Source organism: Arachis hypogaea, chromosome 13 (assembly GCF_003086295.3).
Source record: "Arachis hypogaea cultivar Tifrunner chromosome 13, arahy.Tifrunner.gnm2.J5K5, whole genome shotgun sequence".
NCBI classification, from domain to species: domain Eukaryota; kingdom Viridiplantae; phylum Streptophyta; class Magnoliopsida; order Fabales; family Fabaceae; genus Arachis; species Arachis hypogaea.
Genome location: NC_092048.1, coordinates 1442068 through 1465290, shown reverse-complemented (window position 1 = coordinate 1465290; position 23223 = coordinate 1442068). Strand labels below are relative to the sequence as shown.

Sequence of the window (23223 nt, the reverse complement as noted above, 5' to 3'; positions counted from 1 at the left end):
GATAAAACAAACAATTAACATTACCGTTTAAAAAATCAATTTGGATGGGTAGAATAGTATTCACTTGTCAGTTTAAAACAAATATTAAGAATTTGAATTTATTTTATACATGCAATAACTATTAGCTAACAACAAATTTTTAAATATAATTGTGATTAGGGGTGTCAAATGGGAAAGTTTCGCCTAGTGAGGCGGTCCTAAAATCCCATCCCACCCCGCCTAACTACGGGTTGGCGGAAAAATTTCGTAAATCTCTTTTTTTTATTTATTATTAACTATTAAATAATATATATAATTTCACAATCATTTTAATAAATTTACAATTTCTAAGGGCATAAAAAAATTATAATTGTTATATTCACAAATATTAAAGTCTTTGTAATTATAAATATCTAATAAACATAATTATAAACCAAGTTTTCATCCAAAACATAATTATAAATATTGTCTTCAAAATAAAATAAACATAATTTAAAACACTCAATTTTCATCTTTATTCTCTTATAAGTTGGGTTGGAAAAAATTGGATTTTGGCAACAAAAAATAAAAAAAATACCATCTTGCCAAAAAACACTAAATCCAACGAGAAAGCCCGTCCCGTCCCGTCCCGCTAAAACCAGTAGTTTAAACGAATTTTTGCTATTTAGTAGACTCAATTTTTTAGTCTAACCCACATATTTTTGACAGGTTATGCGGACCAATCCGATAAATTTAGACCCATTTACCACATCTAGCTGTAATATAGAACTTAGAACCACACGAATTCATTCTTGGCATGTGGAGAATATCATTGTAAAAAAAAATTTTTTTAAGGGAAATCAACTTAACCGTTAAATAATTTAAAAAATTTATCTAAATTTTTATGTAACGACTCTAAATTATTAATTTTACCCGAAGTTGACCGGACTTAAATTTCTTACCAAAAAAACTTCACTGTTTAAAACTTAGAAGCACGAGTTAAGAGAGTGAATCAAGCAAGTAGCATTAGCACACTCCAGAATGGTGGCGCCAGCGGTAGCACCGACGTGGCCACCACCGTCCAAAACCCTAATCCCTCACTTCCCATCGGAGAATCCAAAACAACTCATTCTCCAACAATGCAAGACACGCGCCGACCTCACACAAGTCCACGCGCTCCTCATCAAGACGCGCCTCATCCACACCACTTCCCTCTCCCTCTCCCTCCTCGAATCCGCCGCACTCATCGTTCCCGATGCCCTCGACTACGCTCTCTCAATCTTCCGCCACCACCACCGCCGCCGCTGCCACACCTCCGCTTACAACATCATGATAAGGGCTCTCACTTATCACCACTCCCCGAGAGATGCCATCCTCCTTTTCAATCACATGTCCCGAAACCTCGTACCTCCTGACCATTTCACCTTCTGCGCCGCCTTCAAAGCCTGCTCCGCGTAACTAACTAACAGTTTTTTAACTGCCAAGGAAGTTATTACGGTTATTTTATTTAATAAAAATGATTTTCACTCTTTTTATATGCTGTGGTAGATTATATCTATGAACATGTCTTAACAATTCATTATTGGTTCTCGAAAATCGAGATTTTACGTAATAAAATTTAAACAATAAAATAATCTGATTCAGTATATATATTTTTTAAATCGATTGAGTCCTTTAAAATTGTTATTATTCTGTTCGGTTCAGCTTAATTCCTGTGTTACACGTAAATTATATATTGTGTTGTAGGGTTAAGGCGATGATTGAAGCGCAGCAGATTCATGCTCTTGTTCTCAAGCGGGGGTTTCAGTCCTATGGATTCATCGAGAACACGTTGATTCATGTGTATGCAATTTGTGCTGGGGTAGGGGTTGCTCGCCGGGTGTTTGATGAAATGCCTCAAAGAGATCGTGTGGCTTGGAATGCAATGTTAGCAGGCTATGCCAAGAACGGATACTGGGACGAGGTAGTTGGATTGTTTTTGATGATGCGGGAACAACAAAGTGTTGTAGGTTTTGATGATGTTACTATGATTACTGTTTTGACTGCGTGCGGCAGGTGAGTATAGTAACATTATTTGTACATCAAAATTTGAAATTAATTATTAACACTTAGTTCATATGATGTAGGTTGGTGAATTTGGAGTTGGGAGAGTGGGTTAGGGACTATGTTGAGGCCAATGGAATGATGGGTAACCTTAGTTTGATGACTTCACTCATTGACATGTATGCAAAGTGTGGCCATGTTGACAAGGCAAGAACCTTGTTTGATCAATTGAAATGTAGAGATGTCGTTGCATGGAGTGCTATGATTTCAGGATATAGTCAAGCGAAACGATGCAGCGATGCGCTTGCTCTGTTCAGTGAGATGCAGAAGGCTAATGTGGAACCCAATGAGGTTACTATGGTTAGTGTGCTTTACTCTTGTGGGGTTCTTGGAGCTATGGAAACCGGTAAATGGGTTCATTTCTATGTGAACAAGAAGAAGATGAAGCTCACTGTCACTCTTGGGACAGCACTCATTGATTTCTATGCGAAATGCGGGTCTATAGAGAGTGCGATCGAGGTATTTGAGAAGATGCCAGAGAAGAATGTGTTCTCATGGACCGCAATTATTCATGGTCTGGCTAATAACGGCAAGGGGAAGAGAGCTCTGGAGTTCTTTCGTTTGATGAAGGAAGCAAATGTTGAGCCAAACGATGTGACTTTCATTGGTGCACTCTCTGCTTGCAGCCATGTCGGTTTGGTTGGGGAAGGTCGATCTCTTTTTCAAAGCATGACTAGAGATTTCAGAATAGAACCAGGGATGGAGCACTATGGCTGTATGGTTGATATTCTTGGTCGAGCTGGTTTAATTGAAGAAGCTCATGAGTTTATCAAGAGCATGCCTATGAAACCAAATGCAATTGTTTGGAGAACACTGCTAGCTTCTTGCAGGGCACACAAAAATGTTCCAATTGGTGAAGAATCCTTTAGAAAGATAACTCAATTGGAGCCTGCTCATAGCGGGGATTACATACTGCTATCGAACACGTACGCCTTGGCAGGTCAAAGCGAGGATGCTAAGAGAATAAGGTCTCAAATGAGAGAATTGGGGATCAAGAAATCACCTGGTTGTAGCTTGATTGAGTTAGAAGGTGTGGTTCATGAGTTCTTTTCTGAAGATGATGAACATTCTTACTCAAAGGAGATATATAATGCAAATGAACAGATGGTCGAAAGAATTAAGTTATATGGGTATGAACCAAATATTTCAGAGGCAAGGATAGATGCAGAGGAGGAAGATAAAGTAGTTTCTGTATCTCACCATAGTGAGAAGCTGGCTATTGCATTTGGTCTCATTAAAACTCAACCGGGGGCTACCATTAGAATTTCCAAGAACCTTAGAGTTTGTGGTGATTGCCACAATGCCACAAAGATAATATCCAAGGTTTATAATAGAAAAATTGTGGTTAGGGACCGGAACAGGTTCCATCATTTCCAAGATGGATCATGCTCTTGTAATGATTTTTGGTAAACCAAAGCACTTGAAGAATAATATTTACACTAGTTTGTAACAAAAAGATCTAAAATAGTGTTAATTAAACATCCAGCATGATTTGACAATGAAAATAAACTGTATAAGTGTTTAAAATAAAAGCCACATGGAAATTTTGGTTTATGAAATTCACCATTTTACAAGCTCATGTTGCAATCCTAAGTTCATGCTTTGGGAAAATTTTCAAGTATTTCAAGAATATTGGTGTTACAATAGTTTTAGCCATTGATATACTTGAAAATCTTTCCATATATGTCTAATTTAAAGGAGAAATGCTAATTTTAGGCATGCATGTGTCAAAATATGTAAGGAAGAATAGATGAAAAACCAACTAATGGTACTCAAATGTTGTCAAAAGGTAATAATCTGAACATTTACTGTCACCAAAAAGATCTATTTGGACTTGACTCTATCTAACATTCCTCCCCTTCCCCCACCCCCCTCTCATATTTATGTTAAAGACTTTTTTTTTCAGGTGTTAATAACACTGGCTAAAGCAGCAAAGAAAACTATTAAGCCTGGTTTCATCTGTTGCTCTTGGTGTATCCCCAGTGTCATCGCGTTTTGCCATCAAGGACCTAGTACCGGGTGACTCTGGTGGCAAGACAGTGTTCTCGGAAGTGAATATTCTTGAAGGAATCATGGGTTCTGGCGGCGCAATGGTGTAAAGATAATTCAGGAGCATCTGGATTATCCGAGTGAAGTTGGGTCGGGCGTTTGGATCCTCTTGCCAGCACAAAGTTAGGATTTCGGCCAATTGCTCAGGAAGATTCTCTGCACTTGGTCTTACATTCTGAAACCAAAAAACGAACAAAAAAAAATCAATTATGAGCTATAAGTGCCATGATAAGACTTCAGAAACAGTTTCATGAGGACAAAATGGGAATGATCTGTTTAACCTTGAAGGCTGCAGCATATGCTGCCTGAAGGTTTGACATGCCTTCAAAAGGAACTTTGTTGTGTATGAGCTCCCACAACACGATTGCGAAGCTATACGCATCGACTTTATGATTGTAATGCTTCTTCTCACCCTGCCTCAGTGTGACAGTGCTATACAACTGCAATTTTTTACATTCGGATCAGTCGGTAAATGGGCATAAATACGAAGAGTCACAGAGAAGAAGCACAGTTATTCGTCTATATACCTCTGGAGCCATCCAACGGTAAGTTCCTGTTTCTGCAGTCATCATCTCAGTTAATGATTCTTCTCTTGCTAAGCCGAAATCTGCAAGCTTGACTATTTTTTGGTCTTTGGTCAAAAGCAAGTTATCTGCATAAAGAAAAAAAAAAGAATAATCATGTCAATTATGCAGACATCAAGCTTTGGCAAGTTATTATACAGTTGAAATTAGAGGAAGCTTCATTTCTGAAAAGCTATTACTATAACCCAAACGAAGAACTACTCATTTTGTATCAGCATGAAAATTACTACATGAGCGCTACAACCTGTAGCTTTCTCCAAGATCAATTATGCACATTGAGATGTATCATGATCCATCAATGAATAGTCATGTTTCAATTGAGCTTATAGAAAGAACACATTCTGGTTTGAAATTTTAGAGGATGTTGTCATATGGCAGATAGTTCAAAGTAGAAATATAGCTGTTGATCAATGCTGCCATAGGAACACAACATCAATGTAAATCACATATCAGACAAGCTTATAGTTTCCTGATCCGAATGCAGACCAAAACATTACCGGGTTTAAGATCACGGTGGATGATCCCATGGGAATGCAGGCACTCCATGGCGCGCGCAATATCAAGCGCAAAACCAATGGCAAGATGTCTTTCCAAACATTTCGGTCGCATGTTAAGCAAATACTTCCGCAGTGTTCCTCCCAACAAGAGCTCAGTGACTATCACCATCACAGGCTCCTTGCATGCACCAATAAACTGTTGAGAAACAACACAGTGGTAAATGGTAACTAAATGCCATAGAATCAAACAACTAGTCCTTGTTTTTGTCCCTCAACAAAATGCTATACAATCAAATCAATGGACAAGGATCAAAAGAAACCCTAAACTAAATTCCCACCTTCACCAAGTTCTTATGCTGCACTCTAGACAACATGGCGACCTCCCTCGCGAACCGGCCTTCTCGCTTGGCGATATCTTCCGGAGTCTCTCCTTTGTGTAGAATTTTGATAGCAACAGCCTGGTCTTTGTATCTGATATGAATCCAAACAAAAGAATTTGGTACAATATTAAGATAACACCTTAACCAGACACAATTCGAAGACAATTACACAGATCAAACAAGCCTCTAATTCAATTCCACTATGATTCATGTAGCAGCACCTTTGACCCTTTAGAAATGTATCACAGAAATGAAACTACCAAGTACCAAGTTCTAGTAAGTAGCAAACTCCTAGGAAATAATAATTAAGCTGCAAAGAATGATGATGCGTCACAAACCACACAAATCAAAAGCTAATAAAATAACAAATCCAGGAGGCAAATGACACCAAAATGAAATTAAAAAAAAAAAAACTTACTTTCCCTCATAGACTTTGGCATGAGCCCCTTCACCAATCCGTGGCCCAACATAGAGATGCTTAGGATCAATAAGCCACTTGGTATCCAATCTGAACTCATCATCAACTGAGTAGAAGTTATTAGCTCCACCAGATTCCATTTTCTATTATTCCTTTTTTCTTTTTAAGTTCCTAAAAAAGGCTCAAACTTTACATGACCCAGATGAGTTTTCAGCTGCCAAAGTTGGTTTTTTCAGAGTGGAATCAGAGAGAACAGAAAGGAAGAAGCATTGGAAGATTGAACTGAATAGGCATAAGAGCAAATGAGTGGTGGGTATGCTGACATGAAGCAGAAAACTAAAGAAGAACATGCTCTGTGTGCAGTGTTGTAGTGTTGTTGTGTTGTGTGTTCTGAAGCTCAGAACCACATCTCAAAAAGTGGAAGGCCCAGAGATCAAAACTCAGCAGCAGAAGATTGATGTGTTGCATTTCCTTGGGGAGGCAAAAGCATGGAACCCACATGGCTTGAGATTGATGAATAGAGAGAGAGAGAGAGAGAGAGAACAAAAGAAGGAAGCAGCAAAAAAAGCCCAAAAAGATATTTTGAAAATTCATGGGGTAAAGAGAAGAATCCCCGGAAAGGGGAACATGGAAAAGAACCAATCACCAATGTCTCAGAGGTTAAAAGAATATAATGAAAAAAAAAAACTTGTGTGTGTGTTTATTATGTCTTTATCTTATCTTACTACCTCTTACAGTAGCTATGACAATGAAAATTAGATTCTATTTGATTAAGAAATATGTTTTGTACAAACTTGAATGCTCTTGAATTTGCATCAATGCACATATTATATGGGGAGAATCCTTCAAATACAGTTTATCTAATTATTATGTAGTCATGCACATGATCAAATCTTATGTTATACACCTTTTATGATTAAGATTTAAGAAGTTTAAAATTCAATTATTATCATATCAGTTTTCAATATTTTATTTTATAAGCAAATCAATCCTACTATTAAATTTTGCTAAAAAAAATTAGGCAAATTAACATTTACCATTACTAAATAAAAATATAAAATTCTCTAAAAAAATTTAATTTTTTTATACCAGTTCTTTATATAGATAAATAATCTAATATATAGAATAATTTGTTTAAGAAATAAAATTTTAAAAGTTGAATCATTAATTAAAATTTATTAGAAACTAAAGTATCCAATAAAATTTCTTTGAACTAATCCAACAACCTAAACTCTTGGGGAAAAAAACCATAAAAGTTTTGTACATAACATTTTTTATTTTTGGTCTAGCACCCTTGAATCTTGATTGCTTTGGGAAGGGTTTAATTTAAACTAAATATCCAACAATTTATTTATTTATTTTTTGGCCATACAATTTTAAATCTTCAAGTGGGTTTATTTGCAAAAGAGGCTGTATCCTTATTATGGCCTTTAATTTAATTTTAATATAACAAAATAATGGGATCACTGCAAAGATTGGATCAGGCTTATGGGCAGAGGCATAATAAACTTCTTTTGTTGATGCGTTTGTATTTTCTAATGTAATGTAATGTAGCATATTCGGTTCTTTATGCTTGCTTCTATTTAGACAAGGAAACGTGATCCTTTAGAAAGGAAAATGGCCACTCAATTTGGTTCCTGTGGCACAGAATTTGGAACAGATGCAAACACGTTCATAAAAGCTAGTGACTATTAGTAATGCCCCAAATCACATGTCTATGCAATATCATCTTAAGAAATTGGGGCATTGAACACATCAATTTACCTAGGTACTTTAAGGGCTTGTTTAGGTGGGTTGATCTTTGAGTTATCTCCTTTTAAGAGATCTTCTGAAAAAGTAAAAATAATTTTATATTTGGATATCTCATATAAAAAGATTTTTTTATTTATCAATTATGTTTGGGTATAATAATATAAAAGTAACTTTTTGTTTATTTATTATATGAAAAACATATTTTTTTTAAGAAAAAAATATCTTTTAAAAAAAAGATGTAAATTACAACTTCTCAAAAAAGATATTTTTTTTAATTTTTCTAGTGTTTTTGTTTTTACTATTAGAAATTTGACAAACATGCTAAAAAATAAAAACAAGATCTTTTTTAATAAAAAAAGATTTTTTTTCATCAAGATAATAGCGTCCAAATAAGCACTAAGTATTAGAGTTCATGTATTTTAGAAAGCTTAAAAGAAAATATAAAAAAAATACAATAATAATTTACACACATGAATTAATACAATTTATACTTATATTTTTCAGAGTTTGCATATATGAATAAATAAAATTTATTTGTTAAAGATAATTCAATATTTATATTAGTCAAATAATAACAGAAAATACTAAAAATTACTGATTCTCAATAGTTTCTCGCAAAAAAAAATAGATCCGCGAAATTTTCATCTTTGTTATATATACGAGTGTATTTTGCACAATTCTATCATGTATTGATTTGATTATTAGGTAAACCACTTAAATAAGCTCTTTTGCTCAAAAGAGAGATTAAAGTGTTAGAACTTTTATTAATAGTAACTTATAAATAAGTTATTTTGTATTTGGATTTTTAGTTATTGAAGTACTTATTTTAAAGTTATAGCGTTTGAATAAATAACTCAAAAAATACAATTTTTTTTTACACAAGAAAATAAAAATTAAAATAACGATGATAACAAATACTTTTCAATATTGAATGTTGATTTTACATAACCTAACACAATGATAACAAATACTTTTCAATATTGAATGTTGATTTTACATAACCTAACACTAAGATTATAATTATTTAGGCAATTAATTCTTTATTTACTCTCTTATTAGTTCCATTTTTTAAGACAATTGGTTCTTGCTACGTAATATCGTTAGGAATTGATTCTTTTACTTTCCCTTCATCTTCACCCGTAACGGTGTTCTTATATATGGTAAATAGTAATACAATTTAATTCACAATAATCTTGATGTCAATGCTAAATAAATTATTGTGTAGTTAGTGTTTGTTGTTTTATTGTGTATGATATAATAGGTGAAAATAAAAAATAAATATAAAATGTGTGTCAATGTATATTTTGTTGCTATTTTTTTTTACTCCTATTAGCCTCTTCCTTTATTGGAGTCAAGAACTTTTATAATTACCTATAAAAATAATAGCAAGTTATATAAAAATAAAATCATATGTGAAAAAATAAAATTAAAACTGAGATTTCATATCACACACAATGTTAAATACAAATTTAATAATAAAAATAGAGTGATAAAATGATAAAAAAACTGAAAGGAATATATGTAATAGGTGATTCAGATGGAATATTGTTTTAAAATAGTGGTGGAGTGTCAATACTTTTTGCAGATGAATCATTACGTGAAAATGGTGGTGGAGGGTGACTTCCTGCAGATGAAACATTGCGTGAAAATGATGGTGGAAAGCCAATACTTCTAATAGATGGAACATTGCATGAAAATGGCAGTGAAGGGTCAGTATTTCTAGCAAAAACAGAAAACATTTTTACAGAGCCAAAAATGAAAGTCAATTTTTTTTCTGAAAAGTGATAAAATAAGGGGTAAGTACGATTTTGGTCCCTTAAGTTTAGTGCCAGAATCGAATTCGTCCCTCTTGTTATTTTGCAATTAAAATCGTCCTTAATGTTGCATTTGTATTTAACTTCGTCCTTTGTAATTAAAATTTTTTTAATGACAATTCTACCCTTCCCCCTTCCCCCCACCCCCACTGTCCCCTCCCCGCCTCCCATTCCCCTTCCCCCCACCCCCATTGTCCCTTCCCCCTCCCCGTCTCCACTGTCCCCTTCCCCCTTCGCCCCACCCCCACTGTCCCTTCCCCCTCCCTGCCTTCCATTCCCCCTTCCCCCCACCCCCACGCGTCCCCTCCCCCTCCCCGTCTCCACTGTCCCCTTCCCCCCACCCCCACTCCCACGCGTCCCCTCCCCCTCCCCGTCTCCACTGTCCCCTTCCCCCTCCCCCCCACCCCCACTGTCCCCACCCCCACCCCCACGCGTCCCCTCCCCCTCCCCGTCTCCCCTTTCCCCTTTCCGCCTCCCTTCTCCCCCACCCCCAAACAGAAACAGAAACAGAGAAACAGAAATTCAAGAGAAACAGAAACAGAAACAGAGGTCACGGCGACGACGAGGTCATGGCGGCGACGACGGAGGCTTCCCGGCGCCGTCCCCCTCCCCCCCTTCCCCCTCCCCCCTCTTCCTTTCCCCTCCCCTTCCCTCCCCTCCCCCAACGCGTTTTCTTCCCCTCCCCCAACACTGGGTTTTCGTTTTTTTTTTTAATTTTATAATTATTATTATTAAAATAGGAATAGGGGTAGTTTAGGAATAAAATAAAAAATTTTATTAAAAAGGACGATTTTAATACGAAAAAAAACATTAAGGACGATTTTAATGGCAAAATAATAAGAGGGACGAATTCGATTCTGACACTAAACTTAAGGGACCAAAATTGTACTTACCCCGATAAAATAACTTGTCAAAAAGGAGAAGTCATATATTTCAATTTTTTTAGATGGTGTCAAACACGCCTATGGTGACTTTTCATCATTCAAAGATATTCCATTAGTGGAATCGAATAGGATATCATCTTGGTCTTTTCAATCAGTGACCAATCAGTAAAGAAGGCATTTTTGAAAAAATAATACATAACAAATTTATAAAAGTTTAAATATCAAAGTTTATGATTAAAGAAAAAAAATAATAATCACTCATGCAAGAAAAAAGATAACAAAACTTAATAGCTAACAATATTTATGTTACATTGATATATGAGATAGAATTTCACATGTAACTAATTCAGATAGTTATGGGATAATCTTATATTAGTAAATTTTTTTTAGAAAAATTGAAGTTGTTAATTCTTGTGTAAGCATGCACATGTTTAGTAAAAATTTATCAAAAACAATAGAATAAAGAAGTTAATAATTGCAGAGATGATAATGTTATTTTATTTTATTTTGCGCAAAATTATAATACAAAGCAGTATATAAAATTTTCAAAGTTTATTAGAGTCCAATGAGTTTAAAACTCGCTTTTCTTAAATTTCATTAAATTTAAGTTTTTTTTTTATGTTATTTCCCAACAACCCGGCAAGTAATTCTTAATTCATTACATATTTGAGATTTATTTAATTAGTTGCTGCATACACAAAGTAAAATTTGAATCTCTAACACTTATTTAAGCAAGACTAGTGAATTAATTACTAGACTAACCCAACTTAGCTATATCAAATTCAAGCTTAATTTAACCAAATTAATTCTTTGCAACTCAAATTAAGACCCAACCAATTGTCAAATCCTCACCTTTGGACATGAAAATCCTTTAAAATTTTGAGCCAGCTATCCTCAAACCAAATAGGGATGTATCATTATGTTCGATGGTGGATACTCTAGATAAGAACCCAAAAAAAAGAAAAAATCAGATCAACATATTTCAACCTATTTTTCTCTCTCTAGTTGACTATTAATTGAAGGAGATGTCTTTCCAACCAATTTGTGTTTCTAACAGTTTCCCAAGCAAATTTTGGTCAATGTAGCAATTGTTACATGCGGCTCCCTTTAGAAAATTCACATGATAATCAACAATCATGCTTTTGATATAATATAATTTACTTTTGTAAACAAAGAGTCAAAAGCTCGCCAGTGAGTTATAACTCAAATGGCATAATCTCTCCATACTCAATTAAGAGGTTTCGGATTCGAGTCTCCTATCTTTAATATAAAATAAAATAAAATCAAAAGCTCGAACCATATTCTATAAGAACATAAGTTCCACTTCTCCCCTTTACAAGTATCCTGCAAGGCCTTTTGAGCCCGGAACTCTGAAACCATGCATTGACTTTTGTAGTATGCCTGGTTAAACTTTCCAAAACCATAAAAGAAAAACGTAGTATAGGATTTGCTTGGTAGTTCCCACATGTAACTGACATCTGAAACAACCTCGTGATCAAAACATTACCTAAAACATTGGATTAACAGTTAAAATGGTCCCTAAAAAGATTACGTGTTCATCAACTTGAACCTCGAAAGATCAAATGCTACATCTTGGTCCTTGAAAAATGCAATATTAAATCAAATTGGTTCTTAAGCTAACTAGATGATAACATGTTGTAAAATGAATATATCATGTATCATCACCTAACTTATGAAAGGACCAGTCTGATTCATAGTTATATTTTTCAAGGACCAATTTGAAACATTTGATTTTATTCAGAGACTAAATTGACACACACTAATCTTTCATCAAACATTAGTGGAGTTGATTATCAACGAAGATTAAAGAAAGACAAAAGTTCTTTCATCAGAGCATCCATCCCTACGGAAGAATTGCAAATTAAGCAATAGGGAGCAATTGCGGAGTAGTAGATATAGTATCTATCATCTTCATTTGACATACATGTTTTGAGAACCTCCAACACATCCTGGATCATCATCTCATAGCTGCTGATCAAGATAAGCATCTCTGGGTAATTTGGGTGCCATGGGTGATCCAACTGTTCCAAGATACCCAATTACATTCCCGGAAACATTCTTCAACCACGATGTGCTTCGTGTTAACCATCCATTCTGTGCTTGCTCTTGCATTTCTTGGTTGCTTTTCCTTTCTTCCTCTAGCAATATATCAATCCATCTCTTCGCCATAAAGGTTTTCACAGCCTCGACGCCTTGATTTACAATCTCCATTGGTGGTAATTCAATAGGATTCTGATCCAAGTTAAGCTTCGTCAAATTTTCAAGGCGACCAAATGTATCAGGAAGTGCATGAATCTGATTGTTGCTGAGATCTAATTCTTTGAGGTTAGTCAAATCACCAAATGTCTCGGGTAGTTCTTTGAGGTCACTGAAGTTACTGCTCAGGTTGAGAACTTCCAGATTGGTGAGTCTCCCGATTGCAATGGGAAGTCCATGTAGCTCATTAAAGTGAGCATCCAGATAGCGCAGCGACTTCAACTCACAGATAGATGAGGGTAGAGATCGAATCTTGTTCAGTTGAATCATGAGTTTCTTTAAGTTTGGCAATTCATATCCAATGTTCGTTGGCAAATATGTCAGACTGTTAAAGCTCACATCCAGCTCCACCAATGACCTGATTGTGCAATGAAGAACAGATTTGATCAACAAGATCTATAGCATGCTTATGGGGTAAGTTTTTATAACACTTGGATGAGATTGTATAAGGATTTTAAAGGGAATCACAAAAATGATGAGATTCTGCAATTGCTCAAAACTGGTGACATTCAATAACAATTGAAAAGATTGCTCTTTTGAAATTTTCAGATACCTGCATTGACAGATGGGATCAGGAAGGGCACTCAGTTTATTTCCAGAGATATTGAGAAATTTCAGTTTTTGCAATAATCCGATTGAATCTGGAAGTGATGTCAAAAGGTTTGAAGATAGGTTAAGCTCCTCCAGGTTTTGCAATCCAGCTATCGAGTCGGGAATTGTCTGTTTAGTTTCCCAGAACATGTTAGTGTAAAATAACAGTCGCAATCAAGACTTTTTACACCGAGTGTCGTGCATACACTTCAAACGATGCCATTATGTACTGTTATAAATCATGTCTATAAAACAGCTGTTTAAATCCAATACATTCTTAATAGAAAGAGAAGAAAGAGAAATCATAAGAAAAGCTATACACAACTAAAGTAAATAAGAACCTGTAAGTTGCAATTAAGATTTAAGTCTGTAGGTTTGGGAAATAACAGTGGAAATGAACATCAGTGTTCATCATCCATTTTAATGCTTGAGCTAAATATATGCTAAAGACAGGTCACATTTCTATGCAAAATGATACAATATTTGCTTGCATAAGTATTAAGTAATTCATTTTCTTAACTACCTCATCATTTATCAATCACTAGTTATGTGCATATCTAGTAATTCAGAAGTCAACAACTACCAAACCAAACTATTTCTCTTTGCAACTTAGCTTAAGGTTCACATTGAAAGGCTTCACTCTCCGGACTTTACCAAAGAAGCAATAAAGCTCATTCAACATCACCTCTGCTTACTCTCTCATTGATCTTACGCCCACTCCAAATCGAAATGATTCAAATGAAGCTCTCACACAGTACATCCATCGCATAATGCACATTATTTTCATCAATAAAAGCATACTACCACACCTCATCAAAATCAAATTCATAAAACTCAGTAGAATTTCACAGAATGCATTCTAGTCTAGAATACCAATTAGGTGGAAAATCTCATGCCGTTGTCAGTGAAGATGATAGTTAGGAGACCGTAGATGACAATTTAGTCAAATATATTAAATCATCTACGAGTTCTCAACTATCAACTCTGCTTCTGAGTCTCCACCATCCAATTATGTATTGCCATGTCGTGTCAATACGAATATTGCACTCTTAATTAATTTTATTCTTCTTCTTCCCCCTTTGAATTTCATGTTATCTATTGCACTGGCCTTCATCTAACTTTCTTGATCATACACAAAAGAATCAAATATTGAAACAAAATAAATAAATAAATAAATTCATTCAATCGTATGAATCTTACCGAAAGCTGATTGGCGGATGCATCAAGCACCACAAGGCCGGAAATCCTCCCAAACGCCTCCGGCAACAACCGCAACCGCCGGCCAGAAAGATCCACCCTCTCCATCCCTTTCCCGTAAGCTTCCTGCAGTATTTCCGCAACCTCTTCGTTCAGCTCATCACCAGCAGCAGCAACACCGGCGTCATCGGCGGCATCTCCGGCACCGCCGTAGATCCTAACGAGTCGCTTCTCGGCGTCAGCAAGAAGCCTCTCGTACGCATCGTGCATCTCATCGAGCTGTATGACCGACTTGACGACACGCCTCTCCTTCTCCGCTTCCTCCCTGCACTTGAGCTCCCTCTCGGCCTGCCGGGCCCGCCAAGTGTGGATATCCACGTCAGCGGGCCTGGGCTCCAGAACGATCTCCTCCAGCTGGCGTGACAGCCTGGCCTCCAGGTCAGCAAGGTCGGCCCTGGCGGCGTCGACTTCCTCGTGAGTAGGGCGGTCGCCAATTAGATTGAGAACCGATCGGGCCTGAGCGACGTCGGAGATTGCACGGCCCATGGAGGCGAGGAGGTTAGCGTCGTCAAGGTTGGGCATCTGGCCCAATAATTGTGTGCCGAGTGGGCCCACAGAAGAAGCAGCAGCAGCATCGGAGAGTGGAGGCGGCTGCTCGAGGTCGTCAAGGTTGTTATTGGAATCTGCGGCGGTTTTGGGAGTCAGAGAAGGGAGACGAGACATGACGTAAGAGAGGATTGGGAAGTTAGTTGGATTTGGATCCATCGATTTTCTTCTTCAATTCTTTTCTCTCAGTTTCTGAGTTTGAAGAAGTGAGTTGAGTCCAGTGTGTTTACTGTGTTGTGAATTGGGAATTCCGCTTCCCCTTCGTTTTCTTCTCTTATTATAATTGTTTTCTTTTTTATTATTTAAATTACTTAATGGCTGCCTTCTCACGCTTCTTTAATAATTTATTCTTTTAAAAATTATAAATTCATGGGTAAAGTACTAAATTGGTCCTAGGTTTGGGCGTAATTCTGTTTTGGTCCTTAAGGTTTAAAGTGTTCTATTTGAATCCAAAAAAGTTTTATTTAGTATCAATTTAGTCCCACAGTGAGGTGAAAATTAAATAATTAACAAAATGTCCTACATAACAACAGTTCAAAAACAAAATCGATAATCTGGAGAACAAGTACAAGCTCCAGAGGCACAAAATCAACCATTGATGCATCAATACATTTATTTATCATTTTCTTTAGTTTTATAGAAAATATTTTATTTATATTATAATAAAATAATAAATAAATGTATTGATATATCAATGATTGATTTTATGTCTCTAGAGCTTGTACTTGTTCTCCAGATTATCGATTTTGTTCTTGTACTGTTGTTATGTAGGACATTTTGTTAATTATTTAATTTTGACTTCAAATAAAACACTTTAAAACTTAAGGACCAAAACAGAATTACGGCCAAACCTAAGGACTATAATCTTTTTTTTAGAGATATATTCGCCTTACTATTCTGTAAAGCGTTTGGTGGAGAGATAGAGACGAAAAGACTGAGACTAAGAGACAGAAATTGAAATAAATCTCAGTATTCTATTTGGTGCAAAATAGAAGATAGAAATTAAAACAAAAATGAAACTCTAATTTAATTTGCATAAAGAGTAAAATTAGAATTAATTAATTGAAATTAGGATATTTTATATATAAAATGTTATTAAAGTTTCAATTTCCATCTCTACAAATTTTAGTCCCATCTCCACCTCTAAAAATTTTAGTCTCATGTGTCTTTATTTTTTGGAGATACTGAAATTTTGGAGACAGAGACAGAAATTTTAGTACCAGTCTCTGAACCAACAAACAAAATAATGATTCTCAATCTCTCGATCTCTGTGTCTCAGTATCTTAAAACAACAGCTACATAAACACAATATAGACTTCACTTTCTGATATTCCTATTCTTTTTTGTGCTAGGACGAAAACCAAACACATCCAAGATAAATGGATAATTGAATGAGATGCGATTATTTAAAGAGCATAGAATGAAAATAATATGATTTGAAACAAGCTTATCTTTTTGGCCGTGGGAACAAGCTTCTTTCATAATACGCCCCCTTGATAATTTTAAACATAATTCTGATCCAAAGAGAATAAGATAATACAATAATACAGATTGTCAATATCTTTGATATATTCACAATTTTGTATCCCTTATATATTAGAATTTAATCTTGATACACCGTAAAATAATTTTACGTGCATCAAATTACGTATGTCACATCAGCAAAAGTAAACAGATGTGATTGTACAATGTTATTAAATATTTTACAATCTCAGTGCATCAAAATTAAACTCTAAACTTTATATATTAAACTCGTTAGCCTTTATTATTATTATTATTATTTTTTCAGTGTTAGCATCATATATTTAATTAGGGAGTGCTAATGTCCATTAAAATTCTGAGACATTAACAAGATCTCTTTCTGAACCTGTTCAAATATTTCCTTCATTCTAATGGTAAACTTGGTTGATATGTTCCTATCTATCCTTTGCTGAAAATCAGAGCTCTTGAGCCACACAATTCCAATGTATATATCACACTTGCAACCACTTTCATCAATACCACATTTCTCAATTTCGTACCTAAAATTTATCTACAAAAGAGAGGGGAAAAAAAGATAATTGTAATCAGGTATCCTTTATGGAACAATTAAAAATATGTACAAAAAGATGAATACAGTTAGAACTTAGGATCGGTTTAGTAAAACTTATAGTTTTTGAAAAGAGCTTTTTGAAAACGGTAACATCTATATTTGGTAAATCAAACTAAAAACATTATTCAATACGCACAAGCAACAATAATTATATTTTGGTAAAATGACTTCTAAAATTAAAAAGAAAAAACATAATAGACATAAATAAAGGTAAATTTTAATATTTATTAATATTATATTAGACTTTTTTTAATTTTAATAAACATAAACAAACTTTAAAAATTACCTCCTTTTAGATGCTTTCGAAACCCACTTTAACTCTTAAAAATTACATGCAGAAGCACACGATCTTTTTTATTTACCAAAAACACAAAATGAAGAGTTTGTACTTTTTACTTCTCTAAAATGTTTTACCAAACCGAGTCTTAATTTCTATACATTCTTAGCCTAAAACTTTCTTAACATTCAATCAAATGTTCTATTTGAGATAATAAATGTGAAAATTAAATATCCTACTTACGTGACAACATCTGATTGGTTGCTAATGTAATTCAATCAGGTGTTGTCACGTAGATAGAAGTAGTTGCTTTTTAAGATCATAGATGTGATGATTAACTATTTGTCTACGTAGCGATATCTAATCGGCTAACAATGCATCAAAATTAAATTCATGTAATACAATTGTTTCCAAGTTTAGAATACATACATGGAAGTGATCAGCAAATGGGACACCATGAAGAGTCATAACCTCATTCACAATCCAACCTCCAGTGTCTGCATTTGGAAACTTCTGTTGTGTGCATGTGACATCGCCGCCGAAAACCGACATTTGACGATTGAATCTGTACGAAACGCGCCTTTCAAAGACGTCCGGCTTTATCGGCTCCCACGAAGTAGTTTCATAGTTCATACAACCTGCTCTCTGCATAATTCTATGTTCCAAGCTTCCTCCATCAAAAATTCCCATCATTGATCTCATCTGTGCAAAGAGTAACACAACAATTCGAAGTATCATCCAATCATGTAATGCCAAATCATCAAAAAGAAACTTTGATTATTACAATTATATACTGATATTGGATCAAGTTTGAAGTCATAAGAACAAAATCTTCTCTATCATCCTTCAATTTCATCAAATCAAAATACCATGCAAGTTATATGGTATTGTTTGTGGCACAAGCAATTGATGCTTACCTTGATTGGAAATTCTGCAGAATATATCTTGGATCCTTTTCCTTCATTGTCCATGACATATTCAGAGTCTTCAGGAATTACAAAGCGTTCTTCTTGTTCTTCATGCTCTTCCATAACTTGTTCTTTCTGGTAGGGCAGTGTTCTTGCTCTCCACAAGGCTCGAATCGTTCTTTTAACAAGGAACGGAAAAAGAAATGTTATTGGATAACTTCCCTAAGTTCAGTCTACATTACTAGAAACAGTTTCATGTCAATAATACCTGGAGGCCACACCGAACGATGCAAATGACTGAAAATGGAACCTAAGCCTTCCTTCTTCGTCTATAGACTTTGCGCCATGCCTTGCATCGATTCCTCGACCTTTCCGCAGAATTATGACCAGTATAGGGCTTCCTACTGATGCCCATGTTGGAGGATGAACTTGTATGTCCTCTATGTCTTCCCAAAGGAAGAAAAATTTGGTTTTATGTCCAAAAAGATTGGCATAAAACCCAAGAATCCTAGCTGAAAGAAACATCCTTCCCTGCAGTTACAAAAGTATTACATGTACAAATCCAGAGAAACTAACTCTAAAGATTTCCACTTATTATAATATCAAGGAGTATAGTAATATGTTAGTTCATCGGCACACGATTATTCTAACAATTCTTCAGTTTGAGGTATTACATATTTGGAAAGCGTTACTAAAACTCTAAAAGCATGCTCTTATGCTAACTACATACCTGTAAAGGCATTTTTCTCTTCAGGTAACATGTGAATTCTTTGATTAGAAATTCTTCTGGAGGCAAACCAAACAGTTTCTGGAATGTAGAATTTCGTTGAGGCGATTGAAGATTCAACTGCAATCCATCCATTATTAGTCACACATACAAGAAAGGATTCTCATGATCCATAACACCAAAAATGAGAAACCAATTCCTAGTTCTTATACCTTTCTTCCTACTTCCTTTTCCATTTTCTCCAAATATTCCTTAATCGTTTCGACTCCTTTATTATTGTCCAAGAAAATCCTCAGATGCAACTTCGATTGTGCGGACTTAGCGAGCTTTCCTTCAAGCACAATCCACATGTCGGCCAATTCTGTCGATGTGTGCTTTAGAAAATTGATCTCGGCATGTCCTAGCGAAACATCCTGGTCAAATGGACCATCAAAATCGAAAACTTCCACATCTAAAACCGATGGTGGTTCTTCCATAGCATCAAACTCTAATATCTCTGCATAAATTTGAACAAAAAACCAATAGAGAAACACTGGTAAAAATATACTCATCTAGAAAGGAAAAATTTCATGCATGTAATAAGTACCAAGTTAATGCAAACCATTCCATTGAGGATCAGATGTTTGAAGCTTCACTGAGCTTGACCTTGTTTGTCCATTGCAGGTTAAAATTACATAGGGGTCCGACAACCCTGTGGACTCCAAGGATGCCAAGTCGACCGCCTCAATTAAAGCCACTGTAACAACCCAACCATCCCCATTGGCTTTTAGGCCATGATCAGTTCCTGTTACAACAAATTAGATCAATAGTTAAACCTTCATAGCAAATCAATTAGTAGTGATAACTGATAACAAGCATGACAACAAGGTTATCAAACTCTCGAGTTAACTCCTATACTTCATAAAAGTAGTTTCAAACAATGTGCTTACCCATCTGAAATCTAGCCTGCACAAAGTGAACAACCATATTGTAAACGCGATGCAACTGAATGATCAAAATTGCACTTGTAACAAGCTCTCCAAAGCTATCTGGCAATTCAAGTCCCTTGAATTCCAAGCCGCGAGGTTCCCTCGGACTGCACCGCGAAATATGCAGCAAAACATATAACAACATAAACAAAGTGGAAACTACCGTGAAATTCAAAAAGTATTTGATTGCCATCCACCAATTCCAAGGGTCCTCTGTCTGCAAAGTTGCCAACACATGTTCCTTGTCTGATAAGTCTGCCAAATCTAGCACCTTGAAATTTCGAGCGAGTAGGTCGGAGAACTGATCAAAACTCTCCTTCAATCCTTGTCTAGTTCCCCCTTCTATCATTCCTTTCATCATTGTGCTCTGCAGGAACATCATGCCCCATGATATCACAAGATGTGACGATTTCTCTCCAGAAGATAATTCGCCACCCGGCATTATCTTGTAAAGCAATTCAACCCGAAATGTGCTCCCATATGGAACCTCAGGTGTGCTTACACTAACAAGTACTGCAAATTCATCCTTACTCACTCTAACATAGCTTTGCTCTTCAGTGGCATTAACAGCCTTAACTAGCTTCGAAGCTGCTTTTGTATACGAAACAACTCGCATTAAACAAGATGTGTCCCCATGTTTCCATGTCCAAGGCCCTTCTTGCATATTTGTTGTCCCCTGCAGTTCTGCCAAATCTTTCCTAAACTGTGAATTCGGTGCGAAAAGAAATGCATTGAGATCATATGGAGATACTACATAAACCTGATCCACCAGAACACCGCCCGGCAAGTTATCTGGCATCTCCTGTTTGTTATCTCCGGATTCCATTAGTGCAATTGCCTCTTCAAAGCTACAAGGAGAAGATAAACCTTCTACAAAATCTTCAGAATCAGATAAAATAGTGGATGTTTCGGGAGAATCCTCAGCTTTTGATGAACTTCCATCTTTCTTGTTGAAGATCCTATCTAAACGGTTAGCAATAACCTTCAGCAACTTTTTAGTTTCACCCATTTTGTTAGATGAAATTTGTGGAGATTCCAAGTCTTTTGAGTCTTCAGTTGCAACACTCAAGTTTTGTGAATGTGTGTGGTTGAAATGGCTTTTACTATGAAGAGATATGGTAAGTAGAATTTTCCCTGATTATATAACACATTAAGCTGAAAATCAGTTTGATATGTTTAATCTGTGAGGAACCAAAACAATAAACAATATAAAAATTAAAATAAGATAAGAATGTGAAATGCAGCTCATGGTTTTTTCATGCAGATATATGTCATTATCTCTTCTCCAATACAATTCCAATAGTTGAAATTCTAGACATGGCATGAAAAATATGAACCATAAGACTAAAAGGGAGCACAGGGTGAAAGTTAACAAAGATCACTGCTCTAGTTTTGTTTAACACTACAGTAATATAGCTTCAACATACTTACAATCTCCAAATACATAAGAAAATTCGCATAAACCAAATGCATAAGAAAATTGCAGATAGTTTACAATCTCCACCCCATTGCTTCCATGCCTTAGTTTTTCAAAGATATTTGAAGCACAGAAACAGAAGTTTTGTTGTTTCTGTCTCAAATACAGTATCTAAATGCAGTCTTATAACTCAATGTAGAGAAACAAAATTTGGCACATTCATAACTTAATCTATTCATAACTAACATAATAAGTTACACGGAGTTATAATAAGTTATGAACATATCAATGTCTATGCAAGTAACATATATTGTGAAGGGAACAAACCGCAATATTTGTTGAAAAATTTCCCACTATTAGGACTTTGAAGATTGAACCAAGTTGGGGGCAAGGTTTGTTTATCAGCAGAAGCAATAGAACCAACAAGAACCCTCACTTCACCAACCACAAGTTCCACAGAACCACCATTGATGACCCTTGATTCATCACCACCACCATGATGAGTATTACTAACAACAGAGACAAGAAGCACTTGCTCCAAATCATGCACCTTCAAAGCAAACTCCTCATTCCAAATTGGGTTGCAAGTGTTCCTCACTATCCTTGTAGTCTTAGACTTCAACTTCCCAAGCTTGAGCTTCACATAAGACTCATTCACTGGAAGATCTTTTGCTTCCAATACACAAACACACAACCTCCCCATAATATCTTATTATATTATATTATCATATTGTATTGTATTGTATACATCAAAATTCAAAAGCTTGAAACTTTACAACTTGCAAGGCATATAAACCATAAAGCAAATAGCATAGGGAAGCTTAATTGGACAAAAGGGTTTGATGGGGTTTCAGTGTTTGTAAAAAAGATTGGTTTTTTGATTCGGTGAAGTGGTGGGAAGGAAGGAGGGAATCTTGGGGTGGAAGCCATGAGAGAGAAGAACTCGTGTACAATGAAGGGAAATGACACGTTTTGTTTGAGAATTGAGAAAGTGAGTTACTTCAAGTTTAGGCCAAAAAATGGAAGCTCCTTGTTAGACATTTACTTATGTAAGATGGTTTCCTCGTTACTTGTTAAGACAAATGTTGCTTAAATAAGGTTTTGGTTTGATGGGGTTGCGGTGGGTGTCACAAAAGATGAAGTAGATAGAAGACAAAATGGGATAAGTGCAAGTCTTGTCATAGATTCTAATTTCTAATTGCTTTGATCATCATTCATCAAAGTACACAAAAAAAATAAAAATAAAAATAAAAATAAAGGGTTGGAAAGCAAGAACTTTCTCAGGTGAGGAACATTCAAAATTCCAAAACCAGAAGAGTTGAGAAAGATCTGAGGCAACCTTGTGTTTTTTCTAGATGGAAGAAAGAGAATTTTTGGGTATGCTTCAAAATTCAAATCTAAATTAATTGCTTTTGAATAAGTAACTGCTAAGTGCTAACTTCTAACCATACCCTTTGTTCAAAAAGCAATACTTTTTTAATAAATAATTTATTATATTTGTTAAAATATATTATAATCAACTAGTATTTATTATGCCAATGAATTATAGTTCAAATGACATAGTTTTTCCATACTTAATTAAGAGGTTGCGGGTTCGAATCTCCTATCTTTGATAAAAAAAAAAACTAGTATTTATTATAATTATTTAATATATTTAAATATTTATTATATAATATTACGCTTTTATTATTTCGATTTTTTAACACTTATAAATACTCTTATAT

The 23223-nt window shown here is 35.3% G+C and overlaps 4 protein-coding genes across 4 annotated transcripts; 1 reads left to right on the top strand and 3 right to left on the bottom strand.

Annotated features, from left to right (window-relative positions):
- Positions 1-928: 928 nt before the first annotated feature.
- On the top strand, positions 929-3517 carry LOC112736293 (pentatricopeptide repeat-containing protein At1g08070, chloroplastic). Its single transcript, XM_025785682.2, has 3 exons — positions 929-1412; positions 1705-2013; positions 2085-3517. Exons 1-3 carry the CDS (start codon positions 1000-1002, stop codon positions 3469-3471), a joined length of 2109 nt encoding a protein of 702 aa, XP_025641467.1. The 5' UTR covers positions 929-999; the 3' UTR covers positions 3472-3517.
- Positions 3518-3810: 293 nt separating this feature from the next.
- LOC112736294 (serine/threonine-protein kinase STY13) lies at positions 3811-6742 on the bottom strand. The gene is made up of 6 exons (XM_025785683.3): positions 5990-6742; positions 5530-5662; positions 5192-5387; positions 4638-4762; positions 4392-4550; positions 3811-4285 (listed from the first exon to the last, which is right to left on the bottom strand). The coding sequence occupies exons 1-6, from the start codon at positions 6127-6129 to the stop codon at positions 3971-3973; spliced, it is 1068 nt and encodes a 355-aa protein (XP_025641468.1). The 5' UTR covers positions 6130-6742; the 3' UTR covers positions 3811-3970.
- A 4958-nt stretch (positions 6743-11700) lies between these two features.
- LOC112736292 (plant intracellular Ras-group-related LRR protein 9) lies at positions 11701-15469 on the bottom strand. The gene is made up of 3 exons (XM_025785681.3): positions 14508-15469; positions 13270-13436; positions 11701-13074 (listed from the first exon to the last, which is right to left on the bottom strand). The coding sequence occupies exons 1-3, from the start codon at positions 15267-15269 to the stop codon at positions 12423-12425; spliced, it is 1581 nt and encodes a 526-aa protein (XP_025641466.1). The 5' UTR covers positions 15270-15469; the 3' UTR covers positions 11701-12422.
- A 1178-nt stretch (positions 15470-16647) lies between these two features.
- LOC112736291 (C2 and GRAM domain-containing protein At5g50170) lies at positions 16648-22892 on the bottom strand. Its single transcript, XM_025785680.3, has 9 exons — positions 21827-22892; positions 20044-21216; positions 19716-19898; positions 19327-19610; positions 19118-19234; positions 18656-18918; positions 18397-18565; positions 17909-18181; positions 16648-17142 (listed from the first exon to the last, which is right to left on the bottom strand). The coding sequence occupies exons 1-9, from the start codon at positions 22200-22202 to the stop codon at positions 16930-16932; spliced, it is 3051 nt and encodes a 1016-aa protein (XP_025641465.1). The 5' UTR covers positions 22203-22892; the 3' UTR covers positions 16648-16929.
- Positions 22893-23223: the final 331 nt, after the last annotated feature.

Bases quoted from the DNA above. Each gene is read 5' to 3' on its own strand.
- LOC112736292 (XM_025785681.3), bottom strand. From the start codon at position 15,269: ATGGATCCAAATCCAACTAACTTCCCAATCCTCTCTTACGTCATGTCT. The intron at 13,437-14,507 runs GTAAGATTCATA...GAAACTAAACAG, and splicing joins CATCCGCCAATCAGCTTTCG to ACAATTCCCGACTCGATAGC. The intron at 13,075-13,269 runs GTATCTGAAAAT...TTGCACAATCAG, and splicing joins GATCCCATCTGTCAATGCAG to GTCATTGGTGGAGCTGGATG.
- LOC112736291 (XM_025785680.3), bottom strand. From the start codon at position 22,202: ATGGGGAGGTTGTGTGTTTGTGTATTGGAAGCAAAAGATCTTCCAGTG. The intron at 18,919-19,117 runs GTATGTAGTTAG...TTGTAACTGCAG, and splicing joins AGAGAAAAATGCCTTTACAG to GGAAGGATGTTTCTTTCAGC. The intron at 18,566-18,655 runs GTATTATTGACA...CCTTGTTAAAAG, and splicing joins TCGTTCGGTGTGGCCTCCAG to AACGATTCGAGCCTTGTGGA.
- LOC112736294 (XM_025785683.3), bottom strand. From the start codon at position 6,129: ATGGAATCTGGTGGAGCTAATAACTTCTACTCAGTTGATGATGAGTTC. The intron at 5,388-5,529 runs GTGGGAATTTAG...GTTTCTCAACAG, and splicing joins AGCATAAGAACTTGGTGAAG to TTTATTGGTGCATGCAAGGA. The intron at 4,286-4,391 runs GTTAAACAGATC...TTTTGGTTTCAG, and splicing joins CATATGCTGCAGCCTTCAAG to AATGTAAGACCAAGTGCAGA.
- LOC112736293 (XM_025785682.2), top strand. From the start codon at position 1,000: ATGGTGGCGCCAGCGGTAGCACCGACGTGGCCACCACCGTCCAAAACC. The intron at 1,413-1,704 runs GTAACTAACTAA...ATTGTGTTGTAG, and splicing joins GCCTTCAAAGCCTGCTCCGC to GGTTAAGGCGATGATTGAAG. The intron at 2,014-2,084 runs GTGAGTATAGTA...CATATGATGTAG, and splicing joins GTTTTGACTGCGTGCGGCAG to GTTGGTGAATTTGGAGTTGG.